This window comes from Petaurus breviceps, unplaced genomic scaffold (genome assembly GCF_028583685.1).
Source record: "Petaurus breviceps papuanus isolate PSGF00001 unplaced genomic scaffold, PetGlider_PUasm1.0 185, whole genome shotgun sequence".
NCBI lineage: Eukaryota > Metazoa > Chordata > Mammalia > Diprotodontia > Petauridae > Petaurus > Petaurus breviceps.
In genome coordinates, this window is record NW_027185797.1 from 5,485,162 (window position 1) to 5,506,223 (window position 21,062).

The 21,062-nt window shown below is 36.5% G+C and overlaps 1 protein-coding gene across 4 annotated transcripts in view; it reads right to left on the bottom strand.

Moving 5' to 3' along the window:
- DNAJC13 (DnaJ heat shock protein family (Hsp40) member C13) overlaps positions 1-21,062 on the bottom strand; it is a 115,860-nt gene that overhangs the window by 20,809 nt on the left and 73,989 nt on the right. For all 4 annotated transcript variants that reach the window (XM_069088374.1, XM_069088373.1, XM_069088372.1 and 1 more), the window contains 10 exons: positions 19,545-19,623; positions 17,550-17,685; positions 14,273-14,457; positions 13,409-13,483; positions 12,569-12,688; positions 7,164-7,343; positions 5,164-5,331; positions 3,058-3,171; positions 2,317-2,433; positions 1,237-1,414 (listed from right to left, as the gene is read on the bottom strand). In XM_069088374.1, the coding sequence (XP_068944475.1) occupies positions 1,237-1,414; positions 2,317-2,433; positions 3,058-3,171; positions 5,164-5,331; positions 7,164-7,343; positions 12,569-12,688; positions 13,409-13,483; positions 14,273-14,457; positions 17,550-17,685; positions 19,545-19,623 (1,352 nt within the window). The remainder of the gene's footprint in view (positions 1-1,236; positions 1,415-2,316; positions 2,434-3,057; positions 3,172-5,163; positions 5,332-7,163; positions 7,344-12,568; positions 12,689-13,408; positions 13,484-14,272; positions 14,458-17,549; positions 17,686-19,544; positions 19,624-21,062) is intronic.

Consider the following 21,062-nt stretch of genomic DNA (forward strand, 5'->3'; position numbering starts at 1 on the left):
GGCCCCCTGGAAGGCCCTGTGCCAAGCTTTAAGACTAACTATAATAAAGCTATTTTGAAATAGACAAGGCTATGATTTAGATCTGTGATTTCACTGGTGTGGTCTTTCTGTCCTATTCATCCCCTCTGCAATCATTGGTTCTGATTAGCACCTAAGAAATCTTCCAAACACACTCCCATGTCACTCTTCCATTCAAACCTCTAGGAGTTCTCCAAAAAAGGAATACTCTGGCCTTCACTGCCCTTGGATATCTACTTCCAGTTTACCTCATCAATTACTATAAGCCATGCCTTTTCCAGACTCTCGAGTTCAAGCCAAGCTGTTCCCTTCCTACTCTCTAGCTCATGCTTACCCCTCTACCTGGAATGGACCCCTTGTACTAAGCCCTACCCCTGTATCTTCCTATGTTTATGGATGTGCATAAACTTTAGTGATGTTGAACTGAATCTGTATAATTTAAGTCTTTACATATGACATTGGGTACCAAATCAATTTCAGGGCAGAGGATAAAAACTTTTAAAAACGATTTACTTTCCGGACCTGCCAGGCAAGACTGTACTGTTCTGGGGCTAACCTAGTGCTCCCCTCCCCATATATGTATATATATATTTTTTTCCATGTTACAAAATGTAAAAAAACCATTCTTAGCTCATGGGCTATCCACAGACAGTGGGCTATGTTTAGTTCACAGGTCGGTTTTGTCAACCCTGTTCTGGAGTAACATGAGTCTACTCTCAAAGCTCTACAGGGAATGCAAATCTACCTCTATCTAGGGCTTTCAACCATAGAGCTTACAAAGTCGCTTATACAACAAATACCCCTAGTACCTATTCTATGCAAGAAACTACCAGGGATATAAAAATGAATAAGGTAGGTTTTGTCTTTAAAGAGCTCATAAGTTGCAAGTAATTTAAGTATTATTACCTTTAGCAGCTATTTAATCTGATATAACATTTTATGTTCTCAATTTCTTTTGTTGTAACCACTTTAATTAATTTCATCTTATCATTTCTTGCAATGCAGCATAAATCTCAGAATGACTCGGATTCCCTTCCCCAGCTCTTAAGGAGGCAATCTACTCTAGCTCACAGCCCATTCTGTACACAAGTAACCAAGTCATGAGGCAAACACCTCCATTTTCTTTTTATACTGTGGTAAATCCAGTGTCCATATAGTCAGGGACTGGCTTTTTAGAGTTATAGAAGCATTTATTAATTACCAAATACACCTCCATACCTGGGTTGTGTTTTATAACATTTCTTAGAGCCTCCAAAGCCATTTCAACTCTTGGCAACCGATCTCCATGTTGCTCTGACTCCACTTTTGCAGAATGTGTGATAGCCATGAAAGTGTGGAGGTACTGGGCTTGGGAGCCTATATAATCCAAAAGACTTGCAGCAAATGCTTTTGGAAGCTAAATAAAAAAAATGAAATATTAAAAAAGTTAGGTATACTTTACATTAAAATTCAAAAGTATATAATATTTCAGAGCAGGGTAAATGGTTACCATTTAACAGGCATTAAGATGTTTTCAATAATTTATGTATCTTGTATTGTAAAATTATTTTTCTCTAATGACATATATAACAAAACCTCAATTCTTGACCATCCCCCAATGAAACAAGAGAGTATGTTCACAAGCATAGAGGAAAGAAAAATATTTCTTAGGTCTCTTCAGAGATTAGGGACTAAATGATAACTCTATATTCATTCTGCTACCCCTACAACCCTGCCCATCACCTTTGGGGAAATCTGTTCTTGAGTTGGTCTTACAAAGTGCTAAATGAAAAAAGAAAATTACTGATGGATAACTCTCCTGCTAGTTAGGAAGATGCCAGTTCAGACAAGCTATGTAAGCCAGGGTATGGTCCAAGGGCTGGATAAATACCAGGGTCATTGTAAGCCTACAGCTCCACTTGCATTCCCAAATGGAGCCATTTGGTGAGGCTTTGTTTACAAATGTGTATACACTACACAGAAATACTATGTGCAAAACACAGGAAAGAATATTATCCCCTTTGTGGGCTTTACCTAGCTTTCTCACTACCATGAAGACTAGAGAATTCAGGAAACAAACACATACATATAATACACACACTCATGTATGTGTATATGTATGTATGTGTGTCCAGTCTCTGTCACCCTATCTCCCTACCCCCATCTCCCACAACAACAGGAAGAGGAATGAATGAAAGATTTTTTTTATTTTATTTTACTATTCAGATTATTTCTGCTTATCAAAACAAATTGATTCCATAATAACCATTCTGGCATTGAACAGAATTCAAATATAGTTCTTCTTAACAGAAAACTTACCTCCAGTTGGAAAGTAGGGATTTCATTGTATACCCGGACAAAAATTTCTCCCACAATAAGTTCTTTGGCATGATCACTGTAGACAAATTCTGATCCATAAGTTTTGTCACAATCACCCTTTGAAAAGTAAAATGCTTTTAGTTATCACACATACATGTTCTACATGTTCTATGTTTTCAGTCTGACTTTCACGCAGTTGAAATAAGAATCCTTAAGAACCTCTTCAAAAGGTGCTTTGATCCTACAATAATAACTTGCAATACAATGGGCCTGTCTGGAGGCTCAGAACACTCATGCTAGTCATTAGTGGAGATGATACTGATGAAATGAGAAATCCCTGAAGTAATGGTTTTGCCAATGGAGGGGAGCATGTGAAGAGAAACTAATCATTTAGTTTTCACCATCAAGAAATGATTTTGGTTTGTTGGGAAAGGAAATTGAAAACTTTACATATGAACTGACTGGTCATGCAGTATAACACATCTAAATAGCATAAAAATTAAAAAATGAAAATAAACTTTGGTTACTACTAAGAGGAAAATTCTTCTTAAAAGGGGCTTACGGCAACTAGCAGCAAGATTCCTATCTCTGCATTCTCTTTGGAAGTCTAACTGGAGTAAAGGTAATCCTACCAGAACTGAAGGAATCACCGAAGTAGCTGATTTATGCCATTAACAATAGGTCATTATGGACCGTTCCTTCCAAAAAATTTTACCAATGACTTTACAAAAGATAACGTACTTTTTTAATCATGCTTTCTTGTTGAGATTCCAGAAATTCAAGTAGCTCTGCTCTTGTTGAATTATTCCAAATTAAATAAGGGCTCTCTGTGTTGCTGTTAAGTGTCTTCAGAATCTAGAAAACAAAAATAATTCGCTTTTTAAAATAATTTTTAAAGAAACAGACATACCTCTTCATTTATCACAGAACCCAAGTCTCAAAGTCATCTAAGATAATAAAACCATGAATCCAAGTCAATCAAAGCCAAGCTCTGATTTAAGGCTAAAAGATATCTTATTTGAAAACGTATACAAGTAGAAAACTATAGATTCCAATGTTTGGCCCATGTTATTTACAATCATCTTATCTGGACATGCCATCTAATCCTAAGAGAAAATAAACAGTTCCATTTGTCCACCACTTTAGAAATATGGAATACTCTGTATAACAACTGTTTTACCTCATCTCTTGAATTAAACCAGAGAAATGAAGGCAAGTATCTCCATTTATATAAAGCTGTTAAATATATAATGCTGTTAAAGAGCAATCTGAATGTGAATACTTTCTATAAGAATATTACTACTGGTAGCATACTACTGGTAACATGGGTCTACGAGGTAGGTGATATTGTTAACTTTATTTCAGAGATGAGAAAGCAGACCCAGAAAGTGAAATGATCTGCCCAGTATCACAGAGACAGTGAGTACCTGAGGCAGATCCAAACCCAGGTTTTTAGGACTAAGAACAGTATTTTATCCAGGACAGCACACTGCCTCTCTTTAAGGAAGTCATGGGGACATCAGTGATGCCACAAAAATGGAAGAAAAGCAAATGCAAGCTACAAATTGCATATTATGCATTTTGTCCAACCAGCATTAAAAAGGTTGCTTTAGATTAGGAGAAACATTTGCAAGTAAACATCATCATTGTTTAAGTTGTTTTTTTTTAAAGTTAAAAAATACAAAGTATTTTTTGAAGAATTAGATTCAGAGCTAGGGAGGCCTGCATTCACATCCTGTCATAATGTCTGTATCTCTTAAGTTCCCACTGTCCCCAGACAGGTTTTTCAGTTACACAGAAAGTGCTGCCCTTCACTAGTAGGACTCCTCATTCCCAAACTCCCTAGCTGAGTGAAATCACACATCAGATCCCTATCCCTAGCCTAAGTACCCTTATAATCAAATTTGGTACACTTACTTTTTAAAGAAAGCTGATAGATTAATTACAGAGTCTGAGAAATGAAAGAAACTTCAGAGTCTATTTATTTTATTCTGAAAGTAAAAAGCATCCCCAAAGAAGTTAAGTGATTTGACTAATGTAATATGGCTTCACCTTCATAAATCTGCATTTTAATGTAACTGGCCAAATAGTTTTCTTTTAAAGTAGCAGATGCAAATTGTTTATAATAAAAGCAATTATTAAAAAATATATTGAAAACTAACTATTTTGCTCCAATAATATTTTATTACAATTACAGCTGTAGCGGATACAAATTTTTCTAGGAAAAGTGCTTTTAAAGGTTTAAAAATATTTCTTCACAATTAACTTGAGAGGTAGTGAGGACACATTTTATCCCCATTTTACAGAAGAGCAAATTGAAGCAAAGTGAGATTAAGTGGTCTGCCAAACTATTTCGTAATTAAATGAGAACTAGGAAAGAAATCCCTCATGTCTCCTGAGTCCAAGAGTATCAGTACAACCAGAACATACTCTTTCTGCTACACTTCTAGGATTAGGATCCATCTTTTTTGATTCTTGTGCTTCTTCCACTATATCACAGTACGGGGCTTTTTTTTTTGTGGGGGGAAGGGGAAAGGGGAGGTATACCCTTCTCTTTCTCTTCTCTTCCCTCAACACACACTTACCATACACATGCCTTGTGACTTTTAAACGGGTAAGGCAAAGGAATAGCCTACAGCTATGAACCATTACAGTCAATAGCCCCAACAGGGAATGAATGGACATGCACCCCTGGCTTCCTCAACGTCATGGTGTAGTCAAATCAGAAAAGTTCTGTTCTTTTGCCACAACATCGCAAATAATCTGGTTCATACCCAGACTAACTCTAAAATTATTTTAATAGCATTGTCAGATACTGAACTCATGAACAAACCAAGACTTACATACCTCAGCAGGGCCAATTACGGCAAGTTTTCTAGCAACATATGGTGTTAGTAAACCAGTCAAACTTTTCCTTATTGTTGGATTTTCTGGAGTAGACTGTTCATCAGGCAAATACCCACCAAGGCGACTGAGAGCGAGGAGACTTAGCTTGGCAAGACTATTGGCTACTTCCTGTTGTGAAAAGAGAGTTTACATATTTACATGCACACTCATACCGTACACAAATAGAGTGTGCGCGCACATATATGTACACAGAATAGTGTGTACATGTATGCATATGAGGACATATGGCACGATGGAGGGAGAGACAGCCTTAAAACAGAAGGCTTGGGTTCACGTCCTCAGCTAAGAACAACTGAGCAACCAAAAACGATCCAAGTGCATGCACTGAAGCTTGTGTGCTCTGCTTAGAAATGAAGCTTTTGTTTTCATGTAACCTATTTGCTTTTCCTCTACATATCATTTTAATTAGCTTGATTATTCAATTTTCCATGACCCAAGAAGATTAGAAGTAATAAATCAGATGCTGTGATACAGGGTTGGCTATAAGTACCTTGAAAGCAATGAGAAGAAAGTGATACCAACAAGGAAGACATCTAAAACACAGATATGAACTGAAGAGCACAGAATCCCAGTGATATTTGCTAAAGGGGAAACAGCTCCCCATCTGTCAACAGATCTTTTTTTTTGTTTGCTTTGTTTTTGTTTTTGCCTTTTGGAGGGCAATTGGATTTTAAGTAACTTGCCCAGGGTCACATGGCTAGGTTTTTTGTTTGTGTGTGTTAAGTATCTGAAGCCAGATCTGAACTCAGGTCCTCCTGACTCCAGGGCCAGCACTCTACTCATTGTGCCACCTAGCTGCCCCTGTCAAGAGATCCTGAAAAGTATCACAGGTACAGTAGTTTATCTTTACAACAATGATCCTAAATCAAGAAAACATACTTTTGACTCAAGATGAAGTAGATCATCTACTTCCAGTTACAGAGGTTACAGACTCAGAGTGCAAACTGAGACCTTTTCTGGGTACATGGCTAGTGTGGGAATTGGTTTTACTTTACTGTGTTTGTAACAGGGCTTTTTTTTTCTTTCTCTATAGGGGTAGAAGGGTGGGAAGAATTAGGATAGAAGGTGGACCTGAGACATAAAATTAATAAATCAAAAATCTCAAAAGATTCAACATTTAATAGGATACAAATATAGTTTCTTACAAAAAAATAGTAGCATCCTTTCACAAGGAGGAGACAGAAGAGGCATGGTCTAATAGCAGATTGTCTGAAAAAAGTCTGGGGGTTTTAGCAGACTATGAGTTCAGTGCCAAAAAACAGGGGCAAAAGGCATCAAAAAATGTTAATTCAATCTAGAGATGCATGAAAGGAGGTACACCTCACAGGAATAAGGGGATGATGGTACCTCTGTACTCTGATCTCATCAGGCCACATCAATTAAAAAGCATTTATTATCTGAGAATACTTGAAGGAACTGAGGAAAGTGAAGTGAAAAGAACCAGGAAAAGTTATATAATAACAAAAATAATATAAAATCAAACAATTTTGAAAGACATCAGATCACTGATCAGCCCAGAGCCCAACCACAAATCCAGATGACTAATGATGAAACATGCTACCAACCTCCAACTAAAAGACTCAAGATGCAGAATGAGACAGAAGTGACATGGTCTATATGGGGATTTGTTTTCATTTACTATACATACTTGTTATGAGGGTTTTACTTTTCCTTTTCTTTAAAAATGGGAGAATGGGGAGAGAAAAACTAATTTTTATTCATTGAAAAAAATTAAAAGAAAATAATTATTGAATGTAAAATGGTGTCTAAAATCTTCCTAAAATGTATTCTATAAAAAATTCAAAAAAGTTTTTTGGTTCTGGGAAGTGGAATTGCTCAGAAAACATGGCTTCTAAAATGAATGCTCCTGTAAGGTTTCCAGAGTTTTACTGTAGTGGTTAGAGTACAAATTCAATATTCCAATTAGCATGATAAATTACCTGCTGATTTGTTTCTTCATTTTTCTGAATGCCACTCTCTTCTAGAGTGTAATCATAATTAAACAGATATCCAAGTAAATGCCACAAAATTCCTGCCTGAAATAAGTGGGTCTGTAGCCAGAAATCCACTGCAAATGAACTGACACATTCTACTCCAAGAGATGCCACTCGTGGGATACTCTGCAAGACCAAGAGTAAAGAAATTAATAATGAGAAAGTTGAAAATCCTAGGAACCAACTGGTTTCTAAGAGTTGACTGTTTTCTGCTTTAATTGTGATTTGAATTCTATTCCCATCAATGCCTGACACAGAGGTGGCAAGAGAAACAAAGGCAGGCTCCTTAGTATCAGCAAAGACTCAGCAACTTCTATAGGGAAAAATGGCCTTATCGAGACAGCTTTCCTCTTAACCACTTGTGTGCTTATGCTTGAAAGCCATGAGTCACTAAAGCTGCTACAAAGGCTGCCTTAAGAGATATGAGGCTTTACTGGATTAAAACTTACACGTTAAGTATTCCACACAATGTGAGAGAGCAACTGAGTCCAACTCATATTCAGCTTAAGTCTCTAAATTCTGGGTATGAAAAGTTTTTATTTTCTTTGTAGACTGGACACAAGTTACAAATTGGGATATACAAATACCATCATTTATAGAGACTGCAGACAAATATCCTGGCTATAGAAGAAACTAAGTTCCACTACACCCAGATCCTAGCCTATGACCTAGCTTTAAACATCAAGTTCACAGAAACTGAGTTAATTCCTTAAAAAAATTTATTACTGACTTTTGAGCAATCTTTTCTTTTTAAAATCTGAGTTCCAAATTCTTTTCCTCCCTTCTACTTCCTCCTATACCTACTGAGAAGGAAAGCAATATGATATTAATTATACATGTGAAATCATGCAAAATATATTTCCATATTAACCAAATATTTTTAAAAGCAAGAAAAACAAAGAAAATTATAATTCAATTCATAATTCAGAGTTTGTCAGTTCTCTTTTTTCATTATGAGTCCTTTGTAATTGTCTTAGATTACTGTATTGATCAGAGTAGCCAAGTTTTTCACAGTTGGTCATCATTATATTACTGCTACCGTGCACAATGATCTCCTGGTTCTTCTCATTTCACTTTGCATCAGTTCACATGTGCTACCATATTTTTCTGAAACCACTCACCTCATCATTTCTTATATAGCACAATATTACTTTATCATAACCATGTCACAACTTGTTCAGTCATTTCCCTACTGATTGCCAATACTTTTTGCCACGACAAAAAAAGAGCCATTATAAATATTTTTGTTCTTTTCCCTTCTCTTTGATCTCTTTAGGGTACAGAACTAATAGTGATATTGCTGGGTCAAAGGGTATATACAATTTTATAGTTCTTTGGGAATAGTTCCAAATTGTTCTCCAGAATGGTTTTGACAAGTTCACAACTCCACCACCAGTTCATTAGTGTACCTATTTTCCCCTATCCCCTCCAACACTTGTCATTTCCAGTAAGTGTGAGGTGGTACCACAGAACCATTTTAATTTATATTTCTCTAATCAATAGAGATTTAAAGCATTTTTTAACATGACTATAGATAGCTTTGATTTCTTCTTCTGAAAACTGGCAGTTCATGTCTTTTGACCATTTATCAACTGGGGAATGGTTCTTATTTTTATAAATTTGACTCAGTTCTATAGTCCGTATATATTTGAGAAATGAGGACTTTATCACAGAAACTTGTAAACATTTTAAATATTACTTCATTTGTCTATGGTTACTTTCAGCGAAATGTGGTTTTCCTAATTATCTCTTATAATTTATTAGGACTATTTTTGCTTTTGTTCTGTGAGATCGATTGCTACCCCTGCCTTTCTTACATCAGCTGAAGCATATCAGATTCTACTCCGGACTTTTTTTTTTTTTATCCTTTTAGAGGGCAGTTGGGGTTAAGTAACTTGCCCAAGGTCACACGGCTAGTTTTTTTTTTTTCTGTGTGTGTGGGTGTTAAGTGTCTGAGGCCGGAACTGAACTCGGGTCCTTCTGACTGAGGCCGGCGCTTTACTCACTGTGCCACCTAGACGCCCTGTCTACTCTAGTCTTTTATTTTAACTCTGTATCTGTTTCAAATGTATCTCTTGTAAAAAATATATTACTGGATTCCGGTTTCTAAGCCATGATGCTATCCATGTCTATTTTGTGGGTAAGCTCATCCCATTTACATTTATGTACTGTGCATTTCCCTTCACCCCATTTTCTTCTGTTTTGTCCTTTCTTTCCTTTTTATCCTGTCCCTCCTCAAAAGTCTATTTTGCTTCTAACTACTGCCTTCTTGATTTGTCCTCTTTTATTATTCCCTTCCCCCTCCCTTCTCTTACTCCTTTCCCCTATTTCCCTATTGGCTAAGTTCCATTTCTATATACAGTTATCCCTTCCACATGGTGGGGGTTTAAAGGAATGGGGTCCCTGTGATCTAGAACATTCACGTAAAACTTTTTAGCCCACTCTTCATCAGAGAAGTCATCTGAATTTTTGGTCATAGGATATATGTAGGTCAATGTTAAGTAAAGATACTATACATATATTTTAGGCATTTCTGATTTTCCAAACTTTTCCTGTGTTTTCTGCTGGCCTTTGTGTGACACCTATGGTTTTCTCAAAATGCCTAAAAAATTCTTATTTAACTTCTTATGTCACTTTGCAATATATCAAAACTGCAACGTGGAAGGGAAAACTGTACAACTAAGCATGTATAGATATTCTTCCCTTTTTGAGCCAATCCCAGTAAGTGAAGTTCAAGAATTACCTGCCCCACCCAGGCCCCCTGTCATTTCCTCCTCTACTATAAAAGCTCTTCCCTATATGTCTCTTTTATGTGAAAATATTTTCCTGACTCTACTTCTCCCTTCCCCTATCTCCCAGTGCATCCCTCTTTCTCACCCCTTCATTTTTTTGGGGAAATTATTCCAATATAAGAGACTCATACCCATGCTTTCTATTTAAACTCCTTCTGAATGCCCAAATAATGATAAAGTTCAGTACTGGTCCTAGAGTTAGGAGGACCTGAGTGCAAAAGCTTCACTTACTAGTCATGTGATCCTGAACAAGTCACTTAACTGCAAGTGCCCCCCCCCCCCCAATTAAATAATAATCAGAGTCTTGGGAGTTATAAGTATTCCTCTTCCCACGTAGGAATGTAAACAACTTAATTTTATTGAATCCTTTATGAATACTCTTTCATGTCGTAGGGTTAATGAAATATAAGATCTTCCTTTTCCACAGGTCTGTGTGACCACCCCTTTTCCCTTGGAACAGGGGCCGTGTTCCCAGGTCTAAAGGTATACAGGTACTTCAATCATAGATGTCTTGCTGCTTGAGGCTCCAGCCCAGCTCACAGCTTTGACACATGCTCTGTCATACAGAACCCATTAGGTAATATTCAAGGACATTCATATTGCCTTGGGGGAGGAGCTTGCTTAGGGGAGGCTTGCTTGTAAGGAAGGCTTTCACACTTTTTGGTACTGAATGAATTAGGCACTGAGTCACTGGGTTGTGATGCCTTCTAGCTCTGAGACTATTAGTTGAAAACTATATATACTGGGAGGCTAATATTTTATTTTAAGGGTTCACTTATGGGAAGAATGTTTCTTTGTGATTTGGCCAGATGAAACTCTGGGTGGCTGTTATTAAGGAGTCCCCCAGCTTTGTAAACCAAGATATTGTCGCTCCCTGGTCTGGTGATATAACGGTTCTATTACTCTGTTTATACAGCTGGAGCCCTGTCTATTGGATTTTTTCTTGGATACTTCTCTCTACTTATATATCTTTCTCATCATTTAATTAAAGTAAGATTATTAACCTCTTTAAAGTGTCTTTCCTTTAGAAAAGCAGATAAAAGACCCTGTGCCAGCAGCCCTCCTGTGTGCTGGTGTTATTGGTCTTATACCTCAACTCTGGTCTTTTCATCAGGAATGCTTTGAAGTCCTCTATTCCATTAAACATCCATTTTCCCCTCTGAAGGATAATATTTAGTTTTGCTGGATAGGTCATTCTTGGTTCTAATCCTAGCACCTTTACTTCCCAGGACATCATATTCTAAGCCCTCCAGTTTAACATAGAAGTTACTAAATCTTGTGTGATTTTGACTCTGGCTCTACAACATTTGGTTTGTTCCTTCCTGGCTGCCTGAAGTATTTTGTTGTTGACCCAGAAACTCTGAAATTTATCTACAATATTTCTGGTGATCAGTGGATTCTTTCAATTTTTATTTTAACCTCTGAATCTAAGATACCAAGGGAATTTTCCTTATAATTTTTTACAATATGATGTGTCTTTCTTTGATCATGGCTTCTAGATATTCCAATAATTCTTAAATTATTTTTCCTTGATCTGTTTTCCAGGTAATTTGTTTCTCTAATGAGATATGTCACATTTTCTTCCATTTTTTTTCACTCTTTGGACTTTGTTTTATTGTTTCTTGATGACTCATGGAATTAGCTTCCAGATGTCCAGTTCTAATTTTTATGTAAGTATTTTCTTCAGTGAGATTTTGTATCTTTTTAAATTTGGACAATCCTCCTTTTTAAAGTCTCTTCAGTAGATTTTTGTGCCTTGTTGATCAAACTGTTAAATTCTCTTTTCTTAATTTTCTTATACATCTCTCATTTCTTTTCCCAATTTTTCCTCTACTTTCTTTAACTCTTCCAGGAATTCATGCTTGGGCTTGGGTCCAATTAGCAAAAATGTCTCAAGGCTTTTTTGGTAGCTCTTTTCACATTGTTGTCTTCTGAGTTTATGTCTTGGTCTTACCTGACACTTTGTTGGCTCTTCCACTACAAAACTTGATTTGAGGCAAATTGTTTGGAAGGGAATGTTGGTAAAATTCAGCTAGGTGGTTGCCCTAATTTGCCATCTTGGCTCTGACTACTGAGTTAATTTTAAAAATTATTTTATTTCCTTGTCAATTCCCACAAACAAATAATAGCTCAAATGAGCATCAGAGAATTCTATTTCTAAAAATCAGCAAAGAGTTTATTATTTTAGGCATAAGCAGAACCTAACAAGAATAGCCAACTGACAAACAACTTGTACCTATTAATGTAACCTATTGACTAAGACTCCCTTCCTGCTTGGAATATTCCAATCTCAGACACACTTCTGATGAATCTGCCCAGTTTATATCCATTACAACTCCCTCTCTTAGGCCTTGGAAGGCTAAGTATTACTATTTGTATGATCTCAGTAACTTTAGAGATTGCATATACTTTTGTGGGCTAGTGCTGGAAGGGAACCTAGTGATCATTTCTAAGGTTCTACTGAGAAAATACCCATTTATTAAAACAACAACAAGCAAAAACTTGTGGAAGTACCTATTCAAATATTACTCCAAAGTAATTAGGTAATTAAGAGCTCACCTTGCCATAATACAGTACTCGACAGAGATCCTTGATGATGCCAGGCATCTCAGTGATCTTCTCTCGGCACTCTTCAAACTGAGCTGCCACACTGTAACATTTACATATATGCCCACATACCTGAAAGCAGAAACACAAGAAAAAATCGGGTCCTGCATATAGTCATTTAAAGAAAAAAAAATAAGAAAATTAGTTCAAAATTCTAGTTAATGCTTTGAAGTTTGCATAGTATCTGGTATGTAGAAAACTCTTACTAGGTTGCTTGTCTCATATATTTGCTTTTTAAAAATTAGAATACTTAGTTTGGCCTATTAGTGTAGCAAAAATCTTAAAAGTCTTATGGTTGTATTTTGTTGGTGTACATTTATAAATATTTTAATTTTATTTGTACAGTCATGTCAACTAATATCATCTGTATACATCTGATAAACTTTTATCCTTCTGTTCTTTTTATGCTGGGGAGAAAGGGATGGGCTAAGGAATGAATTAGGATTTGAATATTCAGCTGCAATCCACCCATACACAACATTCAGCTAAAAATGTAGGACTAAAATACTTCATTATTTAAGATGTAATAATTCATGTAAGAGCTCTACAATGTTAATTACCTATTAATAAGCACATAAATTCTTCCCTTGCCATGACTTGAACTCATTTTTGTACGTTATAAATCTTAAGATGCTTTCCTCACACTACCCTTTTAATATAAGCATTATCCACATTTTATAGATGAGGACATAGGCTTAGAGCTCAAGTCTTCTAACTTCTAGTACTAGGCTCTTTCTCCTAACCCACATGAATGAATAAAGAATAGCCTGGAACAAGTTTCTTTGAGCCTACCTGCACAGACATATCAGTTGGCTTACTAGAACGATTCAAGACTGCCACACAACGACTGAATGCTTCTTGTAAAACCTATAGAGAAATGAATTAACAGTTAAAAATCTGATCCAGGCTGGGAACCCAAAGTCTTCCAGACAAAACTGTATAAAAAGAACTTTTCATACTAAAATCCACTAGCTTCTGTTTTGGTTTCCTATGTCAATAGCAAACTAGCTTTTTCCCTCCTTATTGAACCATTTAGCATTACCTATTCAAGGAAAGAGGCCAAAAAAAAAAAAATCGAAAGACCACAATCCATAAAGACTAATTAACCAAAAAGGGAATTTAAAACATGCTATCATGCTGTCCTTTTCATATCAATTATTTAAGCTAGATAATGATTTTTCTGAATGTTAATTACTAGCTGAATTTCCCCCTCAAAAAATACACATATATTACTCAAAAGATCATAAACAAGCTATAATGATGACTTATGAGACCCAATTGTAAACTGGTTCTCTGATACTTTATTAGCTTTTAAAACTTCAGAAGATCAATAAGTTCTGAATGATTGGTTGCTGCTAGAGAAATTTCATCAAAAGACTGAATAGTTTCTTTTGAGCAACTTTAACAATTTTTTAAATGAATTAAAAACAAAACAAAAGAACAAGATTCATCAATTATAGACCCCAGCTGCTCCAACTCTGTACTGAAAAGCATTATAGCTGAGTGGAATTATATCCAGAACCCAGGGTCAAGTATAAAGAAAAATAAATTTAAAATTAACAGGCCTACAGTATTTATATTTCATGACTTTTTTGTAGAAAAACACACACAACCACAATCAATCTGTTTTGCAGATAAGCACAAAGTCTACATTACCTCTATTCCATTCTCTCTTCTTAGTTCTTCTGCATTGAGTGCAGAACAGTTAACAGTATGGAAAGCCAACTCTGTGGCAGCAGGTAGCAATGGTGATTCTTTTGAGAAAAGGAGATCATCTGAAGTTTCCATCGTGATAGTCCTAATCAACATGGGATACCCTGCATATTTGTAAGGCTGTAAATCTGAAATAACCAAACGTCAAAAAGAGATTTTTATTGGGGCTTTAAGACGGTCTGGCATCCATAAAGAACACATATGTTCTTTAAACATCTCACAATTATACTTTAAAGTAAAATCTGTTCAGTTTTCCTTTTTTTTCCCCACACTGATTCTATAGTTATTTCATTTATCAGTCTATGCAAAAGTACCAATACTTGAAAAATGATCAGGTTTTCTAGCAGAATTTAGAGTCTAGCAGTTTTGATCCTGTGAGTTTATCAAACTGTTAGCTCTTCAACCCATACACATTTCTACTTATGCACAGCTGAATATTAAATTAATGAACAAGGTATTGTGGTCAATATACAACCTGCTCCCCTACAATAATACTAATTTTTTTTTTAAATTGGGATGTACTTGAAAAAATTACTTAGAGGCATGGGGGAAAACACTGCATTCTTTTTTTTCTACTCACAAGTTCCAGTCAAACCAATATACTATTGTTTATCCTGAATTTTCATTTTAATAAAATTAGCAAGATATTCTTTTGAAGTGCTAGATGCAAAACTTCTACATTAAATAAGAATACAAACAAACCAGAATACACTATTATTTGACTACAATGTATACATGAACAACTCTAGTGAAGTTCACTGTTTGCATATGCTAAATCTCACTAGTTCTCTAAATGTGATTAATTAGATCAAAATAATTGTTTATCCCAATCCCAGGATGTTCTACTACATTCTAAAACTTCAGCTTAGATATACTATGAGAAAAGAGCCTTGTCCCAATATCCAAATTATTAATTTCAGTTCTGTTTAGTCACAGAAATCACAAAATGACAGAATTAAGAGATGAAAAAAGATTTTAAAAGTGACCAAGCCGGACACTTAACACAAAAACTAGCCGTGTGACCTTGGGCAAGTCACTTAACCCCAACTGCCCTCCAAAAAGCAAAAAAAAAATTTTGGGGGTGGCTAGGTGGTGCAGTGAGTAAAAGCACTGGCCCTGGAGTTGGGAGGACCCGGGATCGGTTCTGGCCTCAGATACTTAACACCCACACAAAAATACTGGCCGTGTAACCTTGGGCAAGTTACTTAACCCCAACTGCTTTAAAAAAAAAATAAGTGACCTAGCTCAACCAGTGTCCAGAGAAGAATGGATACTCCAGCACCAATAAGAGGTTTGCTGACTTGGCTTGAAGTCCTCCAATGAGAGAGAGAGAGTGGTCCTTTCCAATATGACACCTCTACTTTGGATTGGTAGAAAGTTTAAGGACACTTTTTTCTTATAGTTAGCATAAATTTGCTGCTCTGCAAACCCTACTCACTGCTCCTGTTTCTATCCTAGAACTGAATACCATATTCCAAATGTGGTTTGATCTCATCCTCCCTCTTCAGGACATGTCTCCTAAGAAATGAAGCCTCCCACCATAGCAGGCTTCTGGCAGCCATGACCCAACAGCTGACTTGTTCCAGGCTGGCAGTCCAATCATCTCCTACATCCTTTTACCCTTCTGTGCCTGGGAAGTTAATTTCTTGGACCCAAGCATAGAATTTTATGCTCACAACTATCAAAAGTTATCCAATTCATTTTTCTTGTCTGTGAAAAGCTTCAGGTTCCCATCCTTCACCTTGTGCACTCATTAACTGTCCCTCCAAGCTTTGTTTCACTGGCAAATGGGTAAAGAAGAGTATATGGGCCTTCATCAAAATTACTGATAAAAACACAGAATACCAAAGGGCCAAAAACAGGTCACAGAGACAACATGCTAGAGACCTCCACATCATCTAGGGGTTCTCTAACCTAAGGTCTGCGGACTTTTTTGTTTTTCAAAAATCTGGTGGATACCAGTATTTCAATAAAACTGGTTTCCTTTGAAATCCTATGCATTTTATTTTATCCATAAAAGCATGATGTCCATAGGTTTCATTAGACACTGCCAAAGGGTCCATGGAATACAAAAAGTTAGAACACTGCTCTAAACTACCACCCCTCCTTATGATGAGTTACTAATCTATTAACTCTACTATCAGCTAGCTTAACTTGTTGCACATTACCCACAAGCAAAACATGATATACTTGGTTAAACTGAATAAACTGAACACAGGCATCCACCCTTCAACAAATACACCAACACTCCAAATTTTCTCTCAAACTTTGGAGGGTAGAATAACCCTGCTAGTTCTTATAGTCTTCCTATTTGGCCAACTATTTGAATCTGCCTGCCATGAAAATTCATTTCAGAAGACAATGTAAAAATAAACCCAGCAACTTGGATCCATGAATAACAGAGGATGCTTTATATGTATAATAACTCAGTTTCCCAAGTTCTCCTTTTCCTATCTTGAAGTCTGAGCGCACACACCAACCCAGGTTAACAATGTTAACTTATCAAAAAACACTAAAGTAAAAGTAATTTCTCAACAAATTCTTACAAAAGGTAAATATCCACTACAAAAATAGTTTTTAATTAACAATGATAGCCTATATCACAGTGATAAAAATTAGCATTTTAATAATAATAATTTTAAAAACCTGTCTTTGGATGTCTAAATATTTATTGCCTTCTGTATGTATGTAAAATGTTCCACTATTCTTAAGACTTCACACCCTCTTTCAAACATCAAGAAGCATGTCCCACCTTATACTTATACCTAATGTTCCTAAGTCTTTTAGAATTTGCACTCTAGATAACCTTCAACAATCTCCAAATTTTAATCATTTTCTCAATAACTATTCTGCTAAAGAGTCTCCCACTCTCCTTCCAAAAAGGACCTTCCTATTCTTTAGAAACTATGTCACTTAATGAAACAGCTCAAATTTATGTAGCTCTTTAAGGTATTCAAATTGCTCCCCTCCAGATAGGTGGGAAAGGCATTATCCTTATTTTAGAAATAAAGAAATTATAGTTCTGAGAATTCAGTGATTTGCCCATAATTATAGTTCCTAAATGTTTGAGAAGGGACTTAAATATTGGTGTCCTGACTCCAAGGTCAGAACTCATTCCATTAAGCTGTACTGTCTATTTTGATAACATGGCTAGTCAAGGAAGAAAACTCAGAAGGAAGTTTAATTTAGGCATAAAAAGAAACTGATTTGACATGCTCACCTTCTTTATGTCGATTGAACAAGATGCTCTGTGCTTTCAGAATCAAAATTATATTTTCTGGATCTGGGCCATCAATTACTTTGGCTGATTTTGTACATAAGAATTCATATGCTTTATTTACTTTTTCAAACATATCCTGTAAGGAAACAAAGATAAACAGCAAGCCTGTTTCACAATAGTGGGAAAATGAGAATCAAAGTTAAATAAAATAGTCTGTGAAAAAATAACCAACTAATGTCATCTTCACTTCATTTGTCATAGGAAATTACTAAAAACAAACACACAGAATATCGCACAACAAAAAAAAGTTGTTATTTTCTATGAATACTGGGGTTTTTGTTGTTCATTCCCTTTTTGGTCTAGTCTAATTCTTTGTAACTCAATTTGGGGCTTTCTTGGCAAAGATACTGGAATGGTTTGCCATTTCCTTCTCCAGCTCATTTTACAGATGAGGAAACTGAGGTAAACAGGGTTAAGTGACTTGCCTAGGGTCACAGTGCTAGTTGAAGTGAGGAAGATGAGTCTTCCTGACTCCAGACCCAGCACTCTACGTACTTCATCACCTAAATTCCTATAACCACTGGTAAGATAGCATAAGAAAAATGTCTTTTAACTGTAATTACTTAACTCTTCAGCAATAAATTATTCTGTATGGTTATCAAGAAACCTTGAAATTTTGTAGAAATGTGTTGATTTAATTTTAAGGTATTTCAAGTATGAAACAACTACATTATGCAAATAAGTGTAAACTTCTCAAGTAAAAAAGATTTTTTCTGTTTATGACATTCACACACAGAAAAGCAGCATGGCACGGCCAACAGGACAGTTAGCCTCCAAGTCAGGGAGCCACCAGCACAAGTCACTTAAGCTCTCATTGGCCAAGGAAACTACTATGCCATAAACTGCAGAGCAGGAGTTAACCTGTATTGGTGGAGAGTGTTTACTCATCAGGAGTTCCTTATGCCAAGTCACAGGGATGTCCAAAAAAGGAAAGAAAATATCTAATGCCACATACACTGCCCACCCCGTCTCGATATGTATATGTGGCATTAGTTGTGTGTTATATATACATTTACAACTGATGCTCAAAAACAAAGTTAAAAACATCTACACCACTAGCACTCTGTATTACAACTAAAAGGTAAAGGTGTGTGGGGGAATATGTGCAGAAATGAATATGATATAAACACATAACACATTAAATTTAAAAATAAAATTAAACGTTTAAAATGATTTTCATTAAAGATCTAGACCAGGGAGATAATATGAAAACATAGGAATATGAAAGCTTACAAGATGAGAATCAACAGGACTTAACAAATGACTAGAAATTTGATGGAGGAGGGGTTGGGTTGAGTGGGTCATGAGCAGGTCAATTAAGCAACACTCTGGCTCTACTTCTCTTTTAAGCAGGCTGCTCTTCTCTATGTTTTATAAAAACATTCAGAAAAACAAAAGTAATCTCCAGGTGGCATTGATCTTGTCTGAAAGATACCTTTCCACTGATCCTTTATTAAATTGAGGGCTTGTTTACGTAACTACAGGCTGACACTGATAGAAAAGGAGTTCATAGATTACTGGTCTCAAATGATGGATGGCTTCCATAAGCATTTATTAAGCACCTACTATGTGCCAGGCATTGTAGTAAGTGCTTTGCAATTATTATCTCGTGATACAACAACCTTGGGAAATAGGTACTATTATTATCCCCATGTTACAGATGGGAAAATGAAGCAAACAGGGGGTTCAAGGGACTTAGCTGGGGTCACAAAGTCAATCAGTGTCTGAGGTCACAGTTCTTCCTGACTCCAGGTCCCAAGCTCTGCGCACTGTGGTGCCCCCGAGCTGCTCTGAGCAGCTGCACATGAAGATGGGGAATAAGATTGATGTGGATAAGCTACAAAATTACAAGTTCACCTATATATTTGGTGAAGATAAAACAAGCGTCGAATAACTGAATCTGGAAACACCCAGCTTTGCTTCAAGAGTACCTACCCTCCCTTCGGGATTCTTGTCAGGGTGATATTTCTGGGCCAGTCTGAAGTAGGCTTTCCTGATCTTGCTCTCTTCATGCCTGTAACATGATGTTTTTACAAATGTATCAATATACAAGAATACAAAAAGTCACCAACTCTTCTGGTAAAGGATATTTGATGGAAATGTTTCTTCTTGTTCCCATTTCTATATGGCTACAAATTTGGCCAATCAGATTTCATAACGTTTTGCCTTTGACAGCTAGTACCTTCAGCACACAATACTGAGCCTCCACTAAATATTTCACAAAGCTTTTTCATTCATTCACCAAAGACGGATAAAATAATTGATGTGGCTAAATGAAGATTACAAGCTTCGCTAAAAGTTAGAAGTTTCTACACACCCCCCCCCCCACAGTCCAATTCAGAGAACGGAAGAGAGTAAAAATATTTTTAAGAAGGGGAGGGGGGAATTTAAAAACAAGGACCAATGCCTGAACTCTAAGATATAGTATACTTTCTACTCATAAAATCAAAAAGTACAATTTGCCAGTATTAAATTACAAAAAGAAAACAAAAAAACACTTTCCTTTTAAGTTATAGAACATTATTACACAAGTAACTATGCTAAGTGTCTGGGTACAAAGCACTAAGGATCCAGAAAAAGGAGCTTTGTACAATAAGGGACATAACCTTTTTACCATCAGATAGTCTGAAAAGAAGAATGGGATAAATGTGAATGAAAAAAGGTTTGGGAACAATCTGATGAAGAAACTGCCTTTGGTTACACAACTTTCAGTGAGATGTCCCCCTTGATCTGAGTCTTAAAGGGTACAACATGCAGCAGGGCAAGGGGAAGGGTAGAGTATCTTCCAAGGATCAGGCCCAGTGGGGGCATGGGCATGAAAAAGAGTAAAAGAACAGAAAACAGTTCTGGTTTGACTGAAGCACAAAATATAAAAATGGATGAAAAAGCTAGAAAAGTAGATGTGGACAGCATTTCTATTCTATTTGGTAGGAGAAATCAATTAAATGATCAATCAACAGACATTTACTAAGTGGCTACTATGTTCCGGACGCTATGCTAAGGGCTGAGGATGCAGAGGCAGAAGACAGTCCTTACTCTAAGGACTTTACAAATGAACAATATGCAAATAAGTACATACAGAGCAACCTATACACGGGATAGAAAGGAAATAGCAGAGAGAAGGCACTAGAGCCAAGGGGGTTAGGGAAGGTTTCCTATAGCTGTGACTTAAAGCTAGAGAGGTCTGCAGGCAGAGCACAGAAAGGAAAGCATTCCAGGCCTGGAGGACATCTAGAGTAGATGCACAGAGCTAAGAGATGGAGAACCTTGTTGGTAGAACAGCCAGAAGGCTGGAGGCACTGGACTGAAAAGTACTAGTACATACTGAGGTGTAAAGTATAGGGAGACTGGAAAGGTATGAGGGGACTAGGTTACAAAAGGGTTTGGACATGAGGAACTGGGTGATGGGGGGGTATGGGGGGAGTGGGGTTTGGGTGATGCCCATTAGCAGCT